A 23,075-nucleotide genomic window follows, 5' to 3' on the forward strand; every position below is an offset into this window, starting at 1 on the left:
AAGGAAAAACATATTTGCGTTAATGGATTTAATAATTTATGCCGGGCGACACAATGAAGGAAATTTGCTCTTGCATTCTTAGAGGCTTAATTACAATTCAGAAGAATATAAATAATCAGGGAAGATAAGAGAATACACAATTATATGGAAACTTGAATGACACTTTAAATTCAGAATGATTTTAGAAATTCAAATGTATTCACCTCTTTAATTGAAGACAGCAAGGAAGCTAAAAGCAAATAATGGTAACAACTAAAACCTTAGGACTTCAAAGTAATATAAATAATAATAGGACAAAAGAGTGTGCCTAAGGCCCAAATAACAGCTGCGTCAACACCAGATTGTTGTTTATTGCCACTGCTGTTTAAGTTGTACTCTTTCGCTGATGATATTCAGTTATACTTTACAAATTAATGTAAATCAATATAATACAATTCTGCACTTTATTGGTCAAGCAAACAAAAATATACTTATTTCTACTGACTATTGCTCCATATTTTTATTATTTGGCTGTTTCTTGCATTGCTGTGAAATCCATTTTACATCCATTTTATTGTCTCTAGGCATATGTTTGGTGTTGAAAAAAAAAACCCTAACAAATAAAGTAACATTTTTGTTTTTAATTTAAAAAATGAAATCAGCATTTTTCAGGCTCTGGGATAATATTTATTTCTCCTGAGAGTTTGCGCTTCAGACTCGTATGAGCCAGCGAGCAGCCTGAGATCATCAAGCCAGACCTTTCAGGCTGTTCCCTGTCAGGGATTTGTTCTGGAGGTGATTTTGGCTCTGAAGGCCTCAGAGTTAGTGTGAATTCCCTGGAGAGATCGGGCTGACTGACTGTCTTCTTATAAATCTCTAGATCTAATTGCTAAAAAAGATTAAAAAACACACACACACACAGAAAGGTGAACAGAAATTGAAGTGTTTTTTTGTTTGTTTTTTTGTTTTACCACAACTTATAGAAAATCCTGTATTAAGGAAGCTATACTGTGATTTAGGAAATAAAAGTTCATTAATTTTTCTCACAGTCGATGCGTGACTCATAGTTGGAGTGCTGCTAAGGCCTGGATTAGCATGCAGCTCTCCCTGCTGAATAATCAGTACAGCACAGCTGAGATAGAAAATATCTGGTTCTTTGATAAAAACTAAGAGGTACAAACAGAAAAACGCTGAAGGAAAAGTTAGGCATGACATAAGGGGCAATTATGAACTCTGATGCACGGACACAGCACATTTATACTGTTTGTCACGCTAAGCTAAAATTAAAACTGACAGCCATAACATGGATGAAAGGCACTACAATACTAAGGCATTATTAGCAAAATATGTATTGTCGTAAATAAGGTTTTAATTAATAAAATAAATCCATTTCTTTTTCTGGAGCTTTCATATCATGCATCCTTCATTAACACACTGAATCATAACAATCATGAAAAATGTCAAATTTGTCACCATTATATGGTGCTGAAGACATGTGATATGGCCCAGAGGTTCAGAAGAAGTTAGCATGAGAACCTCAAGCCAAATTTATCTTTCCTCTGCTGTTTGCAAGGTCAGGAATGAACTGTCAAACTCATCTTCGCTGTTGGAGAAGTAGCTTGTAACATAATGTAAACAGCACAAGCCAGGACTCCACAAGCTTAAATGTATCTCATAAAAGAACTTGAACTATCTTAGCTGCAGCACTGTTGCAAAGGGAATATTTGCAAACCAACTCTGTTTTTTAGAGTGCATCCCCGGCGGCACTGCGCTGGAATGATAATAAAAATTCTGCGTCCCCCGACTGTATCCATGCTGACCCATTTCACTGTGTGTCAGGACAGAGAGGATCAACTATTAAGCGGTTACAACTCGGCACAAGGCCCAGAGAGGACCCCGAGGATCAGGTCTGTTCAGTTTAGCTCAGTCTTACTCTGCTCAGGGGACACGAAGACTGAGCTCTCAAGTCAAGCTGAACAAGTATAGCTGAAGGCTTAAATACAGTGCACAGGGTGAGGAGTTAAAGGGATAGTTCTAGTGTTTATACCTGATTTTCTACATTATACTTAAATTTTTGAGTTAAAAAAAAAAACCATGTCACTCTCACTATTGTTAATTTTAAAGAATCCTCTTAAGTTGGATTTACTGAACAAGGTTCAGATGTTAGATTCAACTTATTGTCATTGTGCGCACAAGGCACACAACGAAATGATCGTTCCAGCTCACTCAGCCAGAGACGAGCATCTGCGGTCATGCAGCCAGAGACCGGCGCTACTGTTAGGCAATGTGGTTTAAGTGTCTTGCCCAAGGACACAACGCAGCGCAGGGACAGGGGCTCGAACCAGCAACCCTCTGGCAGCAAGGCGAACACCTACCCACTGCGCCACTGCCACATAGTTAGTTTGAAGTTGGCTGCACCTTTATTGAATTTTATATTATATGTCTTTTCCCAGTCATTATTCCTATCCCTATTTGTGTTTTTGTTACCATGGCTTAAAATTCAAAGAAAAAATTCAATTGCTGCAGACAGTGATGTTGTATAAGTGCTAACCTATCGTGCAGGTGACACCAAGGGTTGTAAAAAAAAAAAAAAAAGTGTCAAGCAAAGACAGACAGACAATGCATTCCACAAAAGTACGAAAAAGACACTAACCTCAACTTCCTGTGGCAATTAAAAGCAGCAGTGAGGGAGGAAAAAAAGAGTCATTGTTAGTGACAAAAAAGACACTTTACAGTTTTCATTACAGGCTTCCATTTAGCATAGAAAGAGTGGGTAGGTTTATAACAGTTATGGCAGCAGTTAAACTGCCAGCCCTTAATGCACGCTGATTGCAAATACATGCCTTAGTCTCGCTGCTCTCCGGGGACAACACAAGACATTCACAAAGGATTATGAGCGCCTATTAACCAAGGATGATCAGCTGCCACTTCTATGAGCTGGCAGGGGTCCTGAACACTAAGGGCCCATTCTCTGGATGTTTACAAGCAAGCGCCAAAAGCCAGCTTCCTGTCAGCTCAGAAGTTATGGATAAGCCATGACATCCAGCATCAGCCTTGGAAAAATACAGGCAAATTTGTGGGGGGGGGATCTTCAAAGTCAAGAGACAGATGTGATTTACATGTTTTTTGTTTTTATATAGTTGCAGCAGACACACACACACTCACACACACACTCACACAGAGAACACATTTACTAAACGTAGCATTGACAGCACAGACAGATATAGCGTCTGTAAAGTACAACCTTGACTTAAAAGGGGAGTGACTGCTTTCCTTTCATTCCATTTCACCGTCTTGGCTTTGGTCCAAGGGCATTACACATCAATACCCACCACAGCCTCTCCCCGTGTGTTTCATCATTCAGCGCTCTGCTGTGTTTGAGAGAAATATAGCACTGCATGGTTTATTTCAGCAACTCAACCCTGTAAAATATACCTAATTCACACACCCACAGCCATACCTGTCTACTTAACAGAGCTGTGACAGCATCTTAATATATCACCATGGACATTTTACAGGCCTCACAAGGACAAGCCAAAAAGCCAGAGAAAAGGCTTTAAAAGACTGAAGTAAGAATTCATCATCGGTCCACAGCAGGACTTTAGATTTCACCTCGGAGACAGTTTCTTTAAAGTAAATACTTTCCCCGTGGCAGGAAAATGTCCTGGTGCTACATATACGAGAGGCAATATCATTCTTTGCTCTCCTCCAAATGGGCTGGATTTCTATGATGAATCATAAGAGGAGAAGAAAAAGAAACTTATAATGTGTCGTGTGAATTGTAAACACCCCCACTGATGTTTTTCATCTGGCAGATCTGCATCTTTGCATGACATTTTGAAGGTTATAACTGAATCATTTAAGTTTCAGGTTGAGACTGCAGCATAAACAGAGCAAAAATAACTGCTGAGCACTTAAATTAGACAGAAAATCTGGTTTTGCAAACACGTTGGAAGTATCTGGGTAGAATGTCATTAAAAAACTCAGAATTTGAGACTGTCAGAGAATCATATGTAACAATTAATTAATTCTTTTCCAGTCTGCTGCAATTACCCAGTATGCCGTGCTGCCAGGACCAATGGGAGCCCAACATAATGTCCTAAAGGCTAGAATGCTTATCTTCTCTTAGCAGCAGTGTGACAGCAGGGACACTAAGCTGAGGCTGCCTTTAGTCCTTCACCAAGGTTGAGAGCTAATGTTGTCCCACTGAATCCGAGCCAGGCCGCTGCTACAGTTCAGAGTGAGCTTAGACGAGGGGGAGGGAGGAGGGGAAAGATCAGGGAGCAAGAGGGTATGATATTCATGGTGGAGATCCCTTGAGTTATGCGATTCATATCACACAGACCACCTCTTCTGCCATTTGTCAACAAGGCTGTAATACAGCCGGTGTAAAACAGGAGCCAGGAGGCTAATGGAGCTTGACTATCCAGATGCTGCGACTGCTCCCCCTGGACTGCTCGCCGGTATTAGGCTGACAGCATTTGGCCGCAAGCCTGCCTGCGTTCTCCTGAATTAACGTCTACCTCATGTCGCCTGAGCCCGTCTGCTGGGGACATAAATACCACTACTAACCCTGAACCACACAACCCCAGCATCACCACTGCAAGACGTGCACACTCGTGTCCTGAGCACTAACACCAAATTCGCAGTGGGTGGCACACACGCACACCCCCATCCTGAGCTGTGACTCCCAACTTTGCATGGGAACCACAGAGGGGAGTTGAACTCCACGTCTGCTGTGTTGTCACGACATTGCTATGCTTTTTTAGTATGTGAGTCAATGCTTGTCCTTCAGTACTGATGCTAGTAATAATCCTGGAAGAGATGCCAAAAAAAAAAAAAAAAAAAAAAACCTGAGTAATGATGTTTGAAAATGGTATGATAAACAAATATGCCATGCTGTGTGGTGATCCTCATATAGCACCATGAAAGTGGTATCAATTCACATCACATGATGACATTGCCAGCCACAGGCTATATGACAGTGGCTCCATGGACATTTGTCAGGCTAATGTAGAAAAACACCTTCAACAAACGTCAATCGATGCAGATTCTTAACCGCTTATGGGTTCCAGTAGGGCTGTCCCAGGTGCCATATTGCAAAAAGGTACACCGCAGACAGGTCGTTGATCCGTCACAGGGCTGCTTCACCAAACATGATAAAACTAAGATAAAAATAAGATAACTGCTGAGAAGAAAGAGCTTGCCAGAACGAGACTGTTGGAAAGTGTGAAAACGAGAGAATCTCCCCCCAAAAAATCTATAAAGCAAAGCTAACAGACTGAGAAAACCAGGATTCATTTGGGTACAGGGCAAACTATATCCCACCTTAAAAACCTCTTGCACATTGCCAAGAAAACATTTTTACCCTGAATTTATCCAGAGTTTTATAACTGACCTTTAAAGCTCAAACATGTCTCTCTTTTTTGGGCAGGAACCACAGCTAGGTACAATAGTGATGAAAAGGAGGAACAGGCAGTCACAGCTAACTGTGAACCATGTGAATCATGTTGAATCTTTGCTTATGGGATTAATATGTCTTAAAATTTATACTTTATGATCTCAGATGGGTATCTTTGGCAAAGTAGATTATATTGGTCATAGCGGAGCAAGAAAAAAAAGTCCACTGGATTACTATCAGCATTTTCAGGCACTCAGTGTTGTGTAATTGATATCGTAAAAAGAGATTTAGAGCCATCTGTAAAGTTTATACAAGTCAAGTGTCTGAGGTCAAGTGCAATTCAGAGGCGAAGCCCGCAGCTGCTTTGACACTTTTAATGCAAACTACATACTACAGAGTAATCCAAAAATTAAGAGTGTATTTATGTTCAAACAGAAGATTTATTAAAAAGGAAGAGAGATTTGTGGGCTCTGAGTGTTCATGGCTGAGAGCTGCTTGAGCAGGACCTGACTTCAGCTTGGCAGAAAAAATGCTCACAGAGTAAAAGAAATGTCACAGTGACGATCTGCATCTCCTCGCCCAGCTGCGATGATCCATCGTGTGCGGCCATCTTGCTTGCTCCATCACTGCAGCTCATCTGTCCCTGTAATTTGACAGGCTTTGGTACGGTCTAACCAGACTGGATTTTTAAGAGAACAGTACATACCAAATGCAAGCGAGTCCTGCAATCGCTCTTGGGTAGCACTGCAGAAACCCAGATGATCAGCCAATCCGCATGTTTATCTGTCATTATAATTATTTTTGATTTATTTCAACAATAAAATAAAAAGTCTTAGTACTGCCTTCTGTTGAAGTCTGCTGTTGTTCACTCAGAAACAGACACACAGATCAAGAATTTTTAGCTAGCTTCCAAATGAAATCCCTCACTCTCAGGGCAATAACTGCATGCTTCATCTTCTACAGTATTCCTTATTGGTATTCTGAAGATGATATCTGCAGTGAAGACATCACTTAAGCAGCAGGATATGAGTTAGAGGTTAAATGATGACTTGGACATTTTACATTTCCACCCACTTGTCATTTATCCGGCTTCATGAAGTCATTTACTCTGCCGGTGACTGGATAAACACAGGCTGATGGATGGACTAGTGATCTGGGTCATGTCTGTAATGAACGAAGACCTGCAAGAGGCTTTCCTCAACTGATTGCTCCACACTGTGCTGGAGCTGTGTCATCCCATCAGATCACTGAGTCTTGTCTGCCTAGCTGAGTGGCAGGACATTGTCAGCGCATCATTCCTCCAGCTATCATTTGCACAGTAATGTACTTTGGCTGATTAATGTAGCTGAATTAGCCATGTCTCCTTACCTACTTTAAATTGCAGCAAAAGGGCACACAGGCGGAGGCTGTCGTAATTTTACATTCCACCCTCTGTCTCTCTGTAGTTACCGGGGAGCAGCGGGAGTGTATCTTGCCTTTGCCATGTCATTATGGCGCCTTGAATCAGCACGCTGGGGCCTAAGTGGTGGAGGTAATGTCTCGTTCTGTTTGTACCCTGCCGTCTTTTAGAATGACAGAGAAATGAGCAAGACACTAATGGTGAAGACCCACCGCAGATTGAAACACTTAGAAATGCATTAGAGTGTTCAAAAATGACGCTGTGAGCCTTACGGCCCGAACCCATTGACTTTAGAGTGGCAAAACATTGCATTTTCACTTGAACATGAGGCAGAAAACACACACCAACAGCTAAGTACATATTTCCACATGTCCTCTGATCCCACATACCATCTCATGTGGTTTCAATGAAACAATTCCTCAGTTCACTCCTAATAAAGTGTGGCAGCTCTAAGATTTCTACATCACATTCACTGACAGACCCTGACATGATGTTTGGTTGCATTACAGCCTGTTTAAGGTGATTACATACCCTGCACTCTATGAAAGAAGCATGAGATTTTTCATCACACTCAAAAGACAAAAATAAGAAATCCAGAGAGAAAAATGGGGGTGTCTTGATTGCAGCAAAATACCAGGGCATTATGGGATTAAGTCGCAGCCCAGCAACACAGAGCTGGATCAAATTGATCATCTGAGCCGGAGTGCTTGGGGGCCTGCAGGCGAAGGACGCATATTGTTTCACAAGGTAAGACGCCTGCCTGCAATGCAGTACAGTACAGAACACAATCTGCAGCCATCTCTGCACACTGAAGGGCACGTCTCTTTTCCCGTGCCGCAAAAAAAGCCAAGTGCCAAGCGTGCATCCATCTGAAACGCTCGCACGGTGCTGAAATGCAGAAGTAATAAGGATGAGTGAGGAGAGGAGATAAGCTCGTGCAGATGAATGCAGATAATTTAACCAACTGGCAAAACCTTTTCTAGTTTATTTTATAATGAAAATAAAGGAGACTTATTTCAACCATGGAACAAAAGTCTGAAAGCATTAAGAGCTTCTGATGAGTGACCCCCCCCCCCCCCCCCCCCCCCATCAACTAATAAGACAAAAAATTTCAGGAAGTTGCATCACAGAAATAAACCTTTTCTTCTCAGGAGCCCTTTAGCTGTGGTCTCAAACCACTGATGAAGTGACACATCAAACACTGGTCAGACTCAGTTTTCTGTAGTAGAGGGTCCATGGTTGAATCAAAGCACTGCATGCTCTGAGAGGTGCAGTAATTGGAGAGGAGGAGGATAGCACAGATGCAGGAAAATGGATTCAGTTGGACCCCACTGCTGAGCCAAGCAGAACTCCGGAACGGCAGAGTTTCTGCATCATCTTATCACTCCTTCCACCCCATTTGCAAAACAAAGAAGCAGAAAGAGAAGAGGCGAGCCTTCAGGTTGAGCTCCACACACATGCCCCAGGGAGCTTGCAGCTTACGCAGGGCCGTCTTTCCCGTGCTGAGCTATGCTGCTTCTGCATACAATATTAGCAGAAAAAAACCCATAATAAGACAAGCCGAAGCATGTGGGTCCCCAGAGACCAAAATATCTAAAGCCAGTGTGCTATTTTCACTTTGTAGTAGGTAGACTCATTGGTATTGATTGGCAAACACAAAAAGTTATCAGCATACATAAGCAGATGAATGAGCTTAAATCTTGTTTGGTCCTGGCACGCTAACTTTACCATGGGAGCTTAAATCAATATTGAATGTGGGGGAGGCTAAGAAAATAAATTCCATGCCAATAAACTCTGAAAAACTGACTTTTTGTCTAAAGGAATAAAACATGCCTTGCAGCTTTCACCACTTAAAATACAAGCTTTTCATTGATTTGAGACATTTTCAAGGATTAAGCAACAGTTTTGCGGATAAAATTCGACCCTGCTTCTTTTAGTTTAATCCTTTCAAAGTGGATGATATGCATTTCCAGTAGTCATTGTATCTCGTTTTGTATCCTGGAAGAATTTTTTTTTAGTATTAGTATTAAAAAAATTCCATGTCTTCTCCTATCATCTAGAGTGTTTTGCAGTAGCTTACTTAAGCTTAGACTAAAAAAGTATTTTAAGTTAATATATTAATAGATATTTGCTCTTGTTTTCGAGGTTATGGAATAAAGCCATGTCTACTATCCCATCCATGCATGTGGCCATTCTTCATCACTAGCTGTAACTAGTTGGCTTACTGGCTACATGCAACCATCAGTGACCACAAAGCAGAACCTATTTGAATTTAAGCTGGTAATGTTAGCACTGATTCAGAGGTTTTGAGCCAGGTTAACACACACCATCCCGCAGCTCACGAGCGTGCAAAATGTGTATTGATGTGCAGCTAAAAATAGTCCCCAATAAACACTGTCAAAACCTACAGTGCTCAGGTGTTTTAGGAGTTTTTAAAAAGATGGAGCACTATCTTGTTTTAAAAGATTTATGTCTTCAAAACAAGCCAGTGGGATTGGAGCTGAGTGAGACAGACTGAGTAGGAAAGTCAGGATGCAACAAAAGGCAAACAAACAGTTTTGTAAACAGGAAAAAAACAACAAATACTGACAGTATTTTCCTTTACCTAGACTGATCTGCAGTAGCCAAAAACCTGTGTAAAGCTTTTTTTTTTTTGCTGTACTGAGCAGCTGCGCAATCATTTGAGTGGGCTGTAGTGCACTGTCAGCATGTGTGTTCTGCAAACCTCCAAAAACTGTGATTACAATATAGTTTTTACCACCATCTATCTTTGCCTGTGATTATTATTTTATTTGCTGTCTCTGAATTTTTAACAACTGTGCCTTCTGTTTGTAATAACTGTCGTCCACTGACAAGCGCACCGACGCTACAGAGCTGCTTTATAACTGTAAGTTTAAAAATCAGCGGCATAGTTAAGAGAAGATAATTATGATAAGCATTCCAGTTGAAATGCCACAGGGATCTGCATGAGACAACTCACAGGGGTAGCTAAGTTAAATATGCTAGCTGGCTGATTACATTTAATTCCCCCCGTCTGCCATGGCAATGAGAACAAATTGGGTTGTTGGGGCTGCTGATAGTACTAATCTCTGCAATGGCAACGGGATATTACAGTAAAACAGGGTGGTACATTGAGATGTCACGTTATGGCTGTAGGAAGGACTACATCATGCTATAAATGAGATTCTGCTGGGTTCTTTCAACTGAGAAAAAAGCTATTAGTGCTTCAGCTCATCTCCCTATCCCTGCTATACGATTTGCTTAATTAAGGTCGTTTCAATATGACTTTGTACTGTATATCTATTACCCTGCCAACTCAACATATTAACAGTCTCTGTCTTCCTCACACACCAACAAATATATCCTCCAAAAGCCACATATACTTATTACAGTTTCAACGCAGAAGGGATCGCAGCCCTTGCAAGCATGCCCTTGACACCTCCCTCTTGCTTTGACAGTTAATACAGCAATGTGGCTAGGCTCTCCTTGCTCCTCCATGTGGCTCTGGGGCAGTCAACCCCATCTCGTCCAACATGAAAATAAAACATACACAAGACAGTAAGAGAAGCAGATTCTCTCCAGGCAAGAGCGTGTCCTCTAAGTTTTTGTAGCTGCCTGGCCTAATTGTAGAGTACTTGCCCTGTTGTTTCAACAGTGAATGATTTGTAGCCTAAAGCAAAGAATCTATCAATGCCAGGTTGAACCTGAGAACCTTGCATTATTACACCTATTGTTGCTGAACATAAGCGATACAGCTGTGTTTGCTTAGAGCATGTGTTTAGCGCAGCTTGAAGCTAGGCAATTCATAACAATAATGGGGTGGCCCCAAACATACATCTATAAAAATATATTAAAAAAAAAAACCCCACCATAGGCAGACCCGAATATATTCAGGACAACACTTTTCAGCAACCTCAATTTATTTCCTCCTATCTAATATATGCACATCTATTTTTGTAGGCTTTTTTTTTTCTTTTTTGCCAGGTTTAACACATTCCACAGAAATAACAGGTCCCATGACTATGCCCTTATTGGAGAATGTTTTCAGCAGGTGAAGCAGTCCAAAGTGTTTACATCATGAAGGATAAGCTGATTCTCGTGCCCTGTGCCTCTGTACAATAAGGTCTGTGCAGATAAACAGATAATGATCTCATTGTTGTTTACTGGCAGATGAACTTCCAGGAGACAGACTGCAACCTCATCATTGTTACGTCTGCAAGGACCTGCATTCTATTTTATTTGTCCATCTTGTATTATACAATTCTAAGTGAGTATGTTTTTACATAGACAGTATACTGGTTATCACGTGAACAAGTACCAGTCATATTCAGGATATTGGAGCTGCTGTATAATCATTGCATGTGATTTAAAAATTTGCAGTTTTAGATTTTTTTTTAATGTGACACGTGGCTCCAGTTGTGGCTATTGAGCTGGGCGGCAGTGAGAAGTCTAGAAAAGCTGTATGCATGTAAAAGTATCTTATCTCCAGCCGGTGGCATCGAGATATCATATTTGGGTTTCTTAACACAGGGAGAATGGCTTATCCAGGTTACAGAAACCAGGATATAATGTTTACATGGTCAAACTGTAGTCTGTACATAAAAGATGGACTACTGTTTTTGGATTATTTGGCCACCAGAGATTTTACTAACTGAAAGAACCTGATTAACCACCTGTTAGTCCAGTTAACTGCAACAAAAACAAATTACTTTCCTGATAATTGCAACAAAAATGCACCAAAAGGCGGCAACAACCCAAACACAATCAAGAGGTGTGACTCAAATTATCTGAGGTGCCATTTGGCAGACAGCTAGCAGTTATAGCCACCTGTGTCAGAATACTTGGGTCATTTAAAGTATCTGCACCCTTAATCGTGCATCACTTATTACCCTTATGCTCTAGCTTCATTTTTCAGCTCCAGAGAGCTACAAATGTAATATCCATGTAATATCCATGTCCCTGAAAACATGAGTCGATGGGTTTTAGTAAACTGAGATCTTGCACACGCACACACACGCGCACACACACACACACACACACACACACACACACACACACACACACACACACACAGTGAAGTATCTTTTCTCAAACTAAAGAGTAACAGAATAATAATGATCTCTGGGGAGTGTCTCACATTGAATACATGTCAAACACAAACACAGCTAACTTCAATCTAAAACAAGTGATGAAAAAACTTTAAAATTATACAGATTAAACAAGTCTGCTTTAGCCCTCCCTCTCTTTTTAATTAATTTCCCTTTTTTTTTTTGCTTGATTTTAAGTGTTTCTTTTTGCTTGTGATCCAGGCTACCAGCAAAACTCCAGGGATGGTGATGTTATGCTCAATGACTCCGTGGTTTGGTCCTCACTGAAACTCCTCACTAATAGATGGATTGCTGTTAAACCTCAATTTATTTCTTCCTATCTAATATATGCACTTACAGGACTTACATAAAGTCCTGGTGATGAAACCATATCATGAAGCTGAAATCTGCAGTTTGGAGTGACGTGTCTCAACAATTAATGAATAGACTGCCATGAAATTAGGAAACATTCATTCTCCCTTTGTGATAAGCTGTAAAGACTTTTCATAATCCTTATTATTATTAAGTCTACGATGTTTTTTTCCTGTCTAATGTTGCATTTGTGCATTCACTGACTATTGGAAGACACCAAAGGGGATCCTGAAAACCTGATCGCCCAGTCCCAAAACCCAGACTTTCAGTTTCTGCTATAAATATCATAGATTTCTTTGTTAGAAATTCACGTCATCGATTGAATCTTGGGTGTGTCACCATGCCTGCCAAGACAGACACACAAGCAGAGTGGCAACATTCGTCACTCTGCGAGCAGCAGGCAAAGAGGAGCTTCACCACTACAGAGTCAACTCTCAGGCAGATGCCATTATAAATAATGCATGAACAATAGAGCCAGAAGAAGAACCTTGGAACAACTAATTATTCAGCCCGACATTTCAGCAACTCACAGCAAAGTTAATAGCTAAAAAAGATGGAATTCAGGCCATCATTGCTGCTGATATGAGTTAACACACTGATGTAATAGGCACAGCCAAGCCCCATTATGAGACACATTAATCTACACCAAGCACAACAAGTTCCTTCCTCTTACTCGTACCAAAAAAGTAAATAAAAAAATTTTTTTTTTTTGCATATTTGGACTATACATGCATATGAAAAAGCAGATGTTGCTCTGTCTCTTGCTACCCAGCGATAAGTGCTCCGCCATAAGAGCAACAACAAAAAAGCAGTCTTTCCACTCAATTAAGAATCACCTACGGTGGTGCGGGAGAGCCCGCAGGACCTTCTTTCTTCCTACTGTGAATCATATCTAAGTAGCCCCAAACACTCACAGCAAATCTCCCCACCAGTAAAAGGCATGCATGATAATCAGAAGAGGACAAAAAGGCATCTCTTTTCCCCACTTCTGCCATTTTGAGCTCATTAGTGTGCAATGAGAGAAAAAAAAAAACCCAAAAAATGCAGATTGCTGATTTGATAGGCTGATCAGATTCACAACAGAGGAAATACTGATAACTATTAGCTCATTTAACTATTATGGTTTCTCCCATCTTAATTTTCAACCCTCGTGCTGCCGTTCACATTGAACTGGAAATAGGCCTCATTATCATATTTCCAACAATTGCATACTGTTTTCATCCTCTAATTTTTCATATCCGTAATTATACTGGCTGTTAGCGCTAGAGCATAAATCCTGTGGGAGGCTAATAAATGGCTGAGGTTGATGACAAGAGCAGAAAAACCCACAGCTGGCAGTGTGTCTTTGAGCTAAGTAAAGGAGCTCAGTGTCAGGATGAAACAGCATCATGTTTGCTGTTCGCGTGCAGAAAAAACAGTGAACCCTGGACTTGCATTGATCAAAGAGCCCTCAAATAGGAGCTGCGCTGATGTAGGATCAGCAACCGGATCGCTGACATCACAGAATGACTTTAATCTGTGAATAAAACATTAATTTGTTTGTTGCAGCATAATTAGCGGGCAAATACTGGTTTTCACAAGCCATTGGTGACTCCAGAGAGATAATATTAGGCAGCACTACCTTAGCTTAGCTGCAACCCGTCACAAAATAAATGAAGATAAATATGAAAACTTGGGTCAAGGCCAGATCCAGCTCCTAAATGGGCAAATCTGGCTCGCTAAACATGGTAATCTCACTTGGATGCAGACCAACTAAGACCCTTTGGAGGAGGTGGTCTCGCTCCGGTTCCAAATGAACTCCAGAGCAGTTTGTTTATGGCGAGAACGTCAGTCCAAGCCATCTACCATGCGTATTCTGTAATTCTGAGCTAAACTACTTCCAAGTAGCCAGGTATGCTTTGCATTCTGGGATGCAGCAGAGTAACATAGAAGTGCAGCATAAACAAACTGTAAAATGAACCAAGGGCTAACTTGGGTGAGTGTATTTACTGATATTTTTTGGTCACATTTGTCTTCTCCTTCCTGTATGTGATTTTTGGTGCTTCCGACCCAGACACATCTGGCCAATAAGCAAACTGAACAATGTTACGTACATTTTAAACAGGGCTACCATAGACTCCATCTGATGTAACCAGCAGCTGGTTTGAAAATTTACCTGTCAAGTGTAAAGCTTAAATTTTTCATATCATACAAACACTCCTCAATCCCCAAGATATTTTTATTTTGGCAGGTAGCCAGGATTTTATCTGACCCTTCACATGTGTCATCATCTGAGTTTGTGTTGATGAACTCTGGTGGAAGGTACAGGGTCCCCTTGTGTAACTATAACCGCTATAAATATTCATTTGTTCCTCTGTCACTAAAAATGATAAATGAACAGCTTGTGACTGAATGACAGAGAAGTGGAGAGGTTTTTGAGGTTAATTGTTTTTTAATTATTTATTAATTGATATTTATTGTTATTTATTGTTTTTGTTGTTGTTGTTGTTTTTGATTAGCTGATTCATTATTTGGTTTATACAATGTCACAAAAGCACTTTTGAAATCATACTACTCAAATGTCAGATGAAATAAAAAAGGATAGAATATTTAGGAGGGGTTATCAAATTAATAGCTCAAGTGTTAATGTGGGGATTAATCAGCTGTCATTGCATGTTTACATCTAAACACATTGAAACCATTATTTTTTACATTTAAATAATAAACAGATTTTTAATAATAAAAGTAATAATTTTTGCTGCCCTGAAGCTTGAGCTTGTTCAGTTTATAAAGCACTGTTGTTCTCCCTTTCTACAGGCATTCTTTAATGAACACTGAATATGTAGATTTAAGCACGCTGAGAGGCTTGGGTAAAATTGGAGAACCACTCGCAGTTATCTAATTATTGCTTTTATCACTGCGCTAAATCAAATGGATTCCTAGCCACCAATGCGGCTAATGATAACTCATATTTTTCTTCACTGTGACGACCTTAACAACCAAAAGAACCGAGGAGCCGTTTACCTAAAAAATATGTGTCAATTTTGCCTCATTAAAAACATAGCAGGTGCAAACTTTAAAACAGCCCTCTGTCGTTGGCTGAAAGGCTGCACGGCTACTTAATGAGGTCCCTCTCTGCACTGCTCAGAGAGATGTAAGGAATCTGGCTGGGAATGAACAGCGCAGTATTGTTCACACGAGTGATGGCCTGAGCGCCTACTGAGTGGATTGGCTCGAATGCACCAGAATGCAAAGTGGAACCTGTGTTGTGACGAAGAAATATGTCAAGTGGTCAAAGAGTTTGTTTTTTTTTTTTTTTTTTTTTTTGTTTTGTAACTGACGGTATGGGCTAATTAAACTGTGGACTGTGCATTTGTAACCTGTTCTACTGCTTTGTGTGGCTGAATACTGTGCGGATGTGAGGGCAGGAGAATCTTTGTTGGGAGATTTGATGTCTTGACACTGGCAGCGTGTCATGATTACAGCCTCGACATTGATGCCTGTCATAATGGAGCTTGTATAACATCCTGTGTACCCTCTACATCTGTTGCTCTTATTGTTCTTCCTTTCAACATTTTCTCATTATATCTCCGCGCAGGTCCAATTGAAACACCACCCACCACTTTGTTTATAAAACCCACATGGTAACCCCCTCCTCCCCACTCTGTTTCATTTTATTTTGATGCAGGAATGAATATTCCTATTTGCTGTTTTCACACCTCCTGTTTGCCAAGACAGCTAGTAAACAAATACAACCCCTTTCACATTTCAGATGGTGCATCTCAATGCCCGGTACAGCAGAGAATAGTCCCATCTGAGTAGAACTGAGCCAACTTGGCTGCTTATAGAATCTCCTCATGTGCTGGTTGAATTTACCTTGATTTTTTTTTTTTTTTTTTTTTTGAGGTGCCTGTACAGACACGTATGAAAAGGTATAAATACTAAGCAAGGGCTCAAACTGTCCTTATGCGATTACACACACCTTCCTCCATTTGCTATGAGCTTAGCTAAGAAATAGCCAGAACTATAAAACAAAAAATGTTTCACATTTAAAGGATTAAAAAAAATTGGGGGAAAGTGAACACTTTTTAGGTACAGCTGGATTTGATCCCTTTCTGCCTTCAAAGCTACTTTAATTCTCCATGGCATAGATTCAACAAGGTGCTGGAAACATTCCTCAGAGATTTTGGTCCATATTGACATGATAGAATCACACAGTTCCTGCAGATTTCTCGGCTGCACATCCATGCACATCCCATTCCTTCACATCCCAAGAGTGCTTTAATGGTTTCAGATCTGGTGACTGTAAAGACCATTTGAGTACAGTGAACTCATTGTCATATTCAAGAAACCACTTTGAGATGATTTGATTTGAGCTTTGTGACATAGCATGTTATTCTGCTGGAAGCAGCCATCAGAAGATGGGTACACTGTGGTCATAAATGGATGGACATGGTCATCAACAATACTCAGGTAGGCTGTGGCATGAGCAAGCAACATTTTTCCAATCTATTGTCCAATTTTGGTGACCCCATTTGAACTGTAACCTTGGTCTCCTGTTCTTAGCTGACAGGAGTGACATCTGATGTAGTCTGCCACTAACAACCATGCTATGTTCACAGACACTTAAATCATCTTTTTCCCCATTCTGATGCTCAGTTTGAACATCTTGGCTATGTCCATTTCCCAAAAGACACTGACTACTGAGTTGCTGCCATGTGACTGGCTTATTAGATAACTGTGCTAGCAAGCAGTTGAACAAATAAACCTAATAAAGTGACCAGTGAGTGTATATTGCTAAAGACTAGTTAATTAGACAACTGAATAAAGAAATCATTCAGGAATTAATTTAAGAAGTATCCCATGGATTTTATTACTTTTTGTTATTAAATTTCTATTTTTTTTTTAATTTAATATTTTTCCCCACACTCTGCTTGGATTGTTCCACTGAGGATTTGGCAATAGAGATGGAGGATGTTGGTTGTTTGAATATTTAAATACTAACAAATACGTGATAATAAAGTCAAAAAAAAAAAAAAAAGGAACATAGAAAAAGGATTGAGAATTTCTTTAACTGACTCTTTGTTAAAGTCAAGAGGCCCTGCCAGACACTGTATATACACTACCTAGAGTGTCCTTGTAGCGTATACTCTGCCTCTGCTCACTGTAAATATCAGATCATTATTTATTTTATCTATACTCTTATTTTATATGTCGTATTATTTATCATTTTGGCACCTGAAGGATGGCTCCAACAAATTTTTTTTTTGGCTCCAACAAAATGTTACTGCATTGTGCAATGACAATGAAGATATCTTATCCATAGCACTGGTTTTCAAACCTTTTCTGGAATGCCCCATTCAAAGCCAAAAAAGTGTCCCAATGTGCTCAAATCATTAACCATAAAAAAGGATCCAAGTTAAACTGCAGTGAAATAAAAGTCAGCACAGTAGCATCTGCAAGCTCCACACTGGTTATTTTTTTCTTTATATAGTCTTCATTCAACCTAGTTTCAATCAATATTTTTCTCCTCATGGTCCATTCCAAACCAGTAGGGCCTGCCCTACAGTTTGAGAACCACTGGACTGAGCCTTAGCTGTAGGCATTTACCAATCTTTTACTGCACTAAACTTGAGCTAAACTCAAATGCATTGAGGACTCTCATCTCAAATCTTCTCTGCACAATGTGGCTGGACGTGCTGCTTACAGCCCACAGAGAGGCCCCATATCGCTCTGTTCACCTTCTCTGTCACTCAAACACTGATCCAATCTAAGACGAGAGCCGAACTCCACCAAACACCCCTGGAGATAATATTCAAATCTGCATGAAAGCACAAATTTGCGATTCAATTACGAATTCTCTCCAGTTGGACACATTCCTGCATGGCACCAGACATGGTCAGAGGTGCTGGAGCTTCTCTCTCTGGCAGACTCTGATAAGACTATCTGTCTGAGGGGATATTTCTCAGCAGTGAGATCAAACAGCTGTCCGGTTGTCAAGGTAGAGGCCTGGATCTAAGCGTTGCTAACCAACTCCTCCTCAGAGATCTCGTGCATCCTGATTCATGCCATGTGTTCAGTCTTTTGGCAGCAACCATTGTAACCATTTGGCACGCCCAGCATCATAGCCTCCTGACCCTTTACGAGCTAACTGTCTCCTCCAGTGCCCACATATCTCTCTCTTGGCTGCAGATGTTTTAAAAGCCATCATCCTATTTATATCATTGAGGGAGGATTTAATATTAGAAACACCTGAGAGTCTAACACAACACAATTCACAACGGCAACACAAAGTGCAGCAATTCAAACCATCCGCATTGACTCAATCAATCAATCAACAGCTGTAAAACTGTGTTAACCTTTATGGAGGCAGGATTGAGTTATTTTTAGTTAGTAGTCTGAGTGTTGTGCACTTCCTCCCTTCATTTGATATGTCTGCCCTGATTATTCATGCTCTGACCAGTTATTACTGCCAGGCATGGAAATTGAAAACAAGTTATAGTTGCTAACTTATTCCAAATAGTCCAAACACTGGAATTCTAAGCCTCCAAGATCATCAATTCCAACAGAACTGTTGCCATGTTTTTCTGACAGCATTGCAAAACAATTATATTAAGCTCACAGCTGTTGAGCTTTTGCATGCATTTATGCTTTTTCCCTGCTGTTTCTAGACCATGTTTATCCTCAGACCTAATAAAACAATGATACTGAAAACCTGTGTAGGCCTGCTTTTCTCCACACAGGCCACTGATCAAGAATCAATAGGAGAATCAATAAAGCATCTGACCTATAAGTAGAATCAATATTAAACATAGGTATCAATATCAATATTGATTTGGTGAGTGATGAGAGAACTAATATTGTCAAATGGGTAATCAGTCAATGGGTAATCAATAATGGTATATACCAGCTGTGGATAGCAGATGGGATAAAGTTAGATGGAACTCAACTTTCTATTTCAGCTCCAAAAAGCTGCACACAAGCTCACTTAAAACACTATAAATTTGTGACAGTATTATATTCAACCATCATCATCATCCCCCCAGTCCTCCTCAGTTAAAATGAGACCTCCATCCTTATCCGCCATCATTAAAAAGACAGTCTCATCCTGAGCTTTCAAATATTTAATGGCACAAAAGACCAAAAGACGTCTCACAAGGTGAGGACCTGGATTGGTGCAGACCTGTTTGCTTTGTGGTTTACAACAAGGTAGCCATTCCTATGATATCTCTGTTTGCATCTTGCAATTGTGGGATACGGCACAAATTAATAAGCCGGACTGCTTTCTGTAATCAGATTTACAGGAAGCTGCCACACTGTGATGAAGAGCTCGGATTTATCAGGTGCATCATTTGCTGATGTTAAAAGGGTTCACAACAGAATTTCCTGAAAATATAAAAGGCCTATCTTCAGATTCTAAAGTATTAATTTTAGTCTCTAGAAGCATATTTGTTTAGCTGGAATCTGCAAATGGCGTTTGATTTTGTGATTTACTAATCATGTAATTCCAGCTTTAATAGCAGTGTAACGAAATTTAGGTCCACACAATTTAGATATTTTAAATTTGATAATTTACTGGCTAGATTTAGGGAATGATACACGTGAGCATAGGCCATGCTTGTTTTTATATTTGATGTTTTCTATTTATGATTTATTGACAACACAGGAGATGTCTTGCTGCGTGTCTTTTCAGCGTGAAAGCCCAGGAAGACTCCTACCTGTGAGCCCTACATTTACAATATGGCAGATCAATGGGAATTCATGAATAGAGACAAGGTTCAGAGTATCACAGTTACCCAGAAGGAGCTTAGAAATAGCTTTTGAGACCATATGTCGAAGATTTCCTTTGGGTTATACCATATTCACTTCTATTCATTTGCACTTAAGAAGGTCCACAGATGAAAAGTGTCAGTTTTAACCGCAGATATACAAAATAAAATAGTTGCCAGTTTGGTATTTCAGTTAATTAAAAATCAATCAGTGCATGAAATATAAGAAAAACGGCAAAAAAGAAAGGAGAAAAATTCTGAATGCTTTCATGATCGACGCACGCACACGCAGACACGTGCATTTATTCGGACCTGTTCTTTAAGCTTACAATATAGCATCCTTTGTAATACTTTCATTTTCTAAGTATTTCTTATGCACAAACTGATAAAAACCGCGTGTACGTGCACTTCGGGTTGACAGTTAACTGTGCGCAAAACCACCTCAGAAAACAGCCTGCGCTTTCTCCACAGGGGGCATCTCTTAACCCAGTATAGGAAGAGGTAAAGACACGACAACACCTGCTGGTGCAATTACACTAAATACAACACTCACGTCTCTGAAGCGATTCCAGTGTTTGATCTTACGGCTGTACTGGGAGATGGTTGACAGCCATTGCTCATCTTCCATGAAATTCCCGGCTTTTCCTGCCTCTTTCCCACTTTTCACGTCCACCTGGAGCGAGACGCCCACAAGCAGACACAGGCAAGCAACGATTCTCACAACGACCATGTTGCTCAGGCAGTTTGGTCTGGGATGTATCCTCCTGCTACTGCTGCTGCTGCTGCTCCTGCCGCTGTCCTCCAGCCAATGAGCCACATACAAGACCGCTGCTGCTGCCTCAACAGACTGAATGGAAATGAGAGAGTGAGGGAGAGAAGGAGAGCGAGAGGAGAGGAGAGGGAGGGAGGGAGAAAGAGTTAAAGGGGAGATTAGATCCTGCGCTAATCGTTTATTTGTGCTCACTTTGATTCATTATTCCAGCGTCTTTTTTGTTGTTTTTTGTTTTGCTTTTTCAGCTCCCCTACACACATATACACATATACACACACACACACACACACACACGCACACACACACAAATCCTAACAGTCACACTGCAAATGAATCATACAAGTGGAATAAATGTTTTCTGGGAAAATGCCATTTAAGCCTACAGCTGAGCCAGACAGTGAAATGACTAACTGAATCCAAAAGGAAATGCGAGGGAAATTGCTGCTATTTAATTGATATCACGAGGAAGTGGCGCCCGAAAACTTGTTTCCCCAGACTGCTAATGGTCACTGAAGAGTCCCAAAAGGCCTCATGTCAAACGAGGTTTAATTTAGGTTAAAATGAGCACAGGGAGAGGATGCTGCTGTCAGAGTCATGTAATATCAGCTTATGAAGAGTCAAACAATAAATCCAACACTTTTTTTCTCCTCACTGTTCTTTTTATTTATGGTGTCATTGCATTTTTATTGTTTCCATTATAGATCTAGATTCTTTTCACGATTCGTTACTTTATTGTTCCCTTTTCCCAAAGCCTGAAGTGATGTTTACAAGTATATTAAATTGTGTCTTGTGAAGCTGCTAAAAAGCAGTGCTGGGCTTCCCTCTTTTCTCTTAATTGACAGGCTATATAATTAATTGAAGGAAGAAGACTGGTACCATTGTTTTCATCTAACTCTCTGACAGAGAGTCAATAAATATACTGCCCAAAAAAATTAAGGAAGCAATCATCACAGTTAAACTTCAGGGATATCAGTCTGTCTAGTTAGGAAGCATAAACCACTGTGAATCAATTTCACCTGTTTGGTGCAAATGAAAGTGACAAGAAGGTGCACTGAAGGGGTAACAAGACTCACTCCCAAAAGGAAATGGTTTTGCAGGTGATTGCCACAGACCATTGCTTTCTCCTTATCCTTCCTCGCTGATTTTTATCTAGTTTTGCTTTTTCCCAGTGTCCTTGTCACTACTGGTAGCATTAAATGGTACCTGCAGCCTATTCAGGTTGCACAAGTAGTTCATCTCCTCCAACATGGCTCATTGATAAGTGTCATCACAAGAGGGCTTGCCAAAGCCTCAAGAGTGTGAAGGAGATACCAGGGACAGGCCTGTAGAGGAGCATCAACCCAACTACAGGACCTTTATCTGCTCCTTCTCTGAGGAGGAACAGGATGAGCAATGTCAGAGTCCTACAGAATTACCTCCAGTGGGCTATTTGTTTCTGATCAAACTAATCAACAACCATCTGCGCCTTTAATTGGTCGCCAATCATTTTGGTCGCCAGTGACTGCTGCTACGCTATTTTGTTCTCAATAAATTACACATCGCACGTCTGTATCAGTAGAGGTTTTCAACTTGAAAACTTTTGTTCATCAGAATCTGCTGTGTGATTTAATTGCTCGCTTAGTTTACTTGATTTACTTCCACAAAATACCAAACAATTCCTTTAAAGGGAACCTATTATGCTCATTTGCAGTTCCCTATTTTTAGTTTTAGGCTGTACTAGAGTAGCTTTAAATATAGTTAATTTAGCCACTGGACCTTGTTATCCACTGTCTGAAACAAATTGTTTTGATTTACCTGGGACTGGCTGCCCTTTGCAAACAGAAGGTTTAAATAGCAAGTGGGTGTGGCTTCTGTGCTTATGACTAGAGCTTTGTGTCTGAGATGACCATATAAGGGATAACCACTCTCTCAGATTAAGCCTATTTGAACCTTTGGTAATGCAGGGATAACAGGACTCTGGAAATTCAACATTTTTTTGAACTGTATCTATGAGAATATTGAGGAAAAACTGAAGTTATCAATCAGAACTAGCTGTTGTACTATACTTATAACTTCAGCAAGGCATGAAAAACACCAGCTGCCTCATTCATGCATTTCCAAGTAGTTTAACCTGTAATCACAAATCAGCCTTTCTGATATTAAAACACTGAGACTTTCATTGGTTTGGCTGTCTGCACCAAATGATGTTGTAAAGATGGACTGCAGAACAAAACAAGTTTAAATGTGTTGTGTTGTGGCTTTTATCCCCCACTGTTTATGACCTAGAGTTTTGCTGTAGCTGCACATAATCTTAAGTCTATCCACGTTATTCCTGCTG

General features: G+C 40.3%; 1 protein-coding gene across 1 annotated transcript in view; it reads right to left on the reverse strand.

Moving 5' to 3' along the window:
• The window catches only part of LOC115798741 (testican-2), a 41,173-nt gene extending 20,367 nt beyond the window's left edge, over nt 1–20,806 (reverse strand). The window contains exons 1-2 of the mRNA XM_030755695.1: nt 20,540–20,806; nt 2,633–2,641 (exon numbers count right to left, since the gene is read on the reverse strand). Coding sequence (XP_030611555.1) covers nt 2,633–2,641; nt 20,540–20,716 — 186 coding nt within the window. The 5' untranslated portion in view covers nt 20,717–20,806. The remainder of the gene's footprint in view (nt 1–2,632; nt 2,642–20,539) is intronic.
• Between the last annotated feature and the right edge of the window lie 2,269 nt (nt 20,807–23,075).

The sequence above is a fragment of the Archocentrus centrarchus genome, chromosome 19 (genome assembly GCF_007364275.1).
Source record: "Archocentrus centrarchus isolate MPI-CPG fArcCen1 chromosome 19, fArcCen1, whole genome shotgun sequence".
NCBI classification, from domain to species: Eukaryota; Metazoa; Chordata; class Actinopteri; order Cichliformes; family Cichlidae; genus Archocentrus; species Archocentrus centrarchus.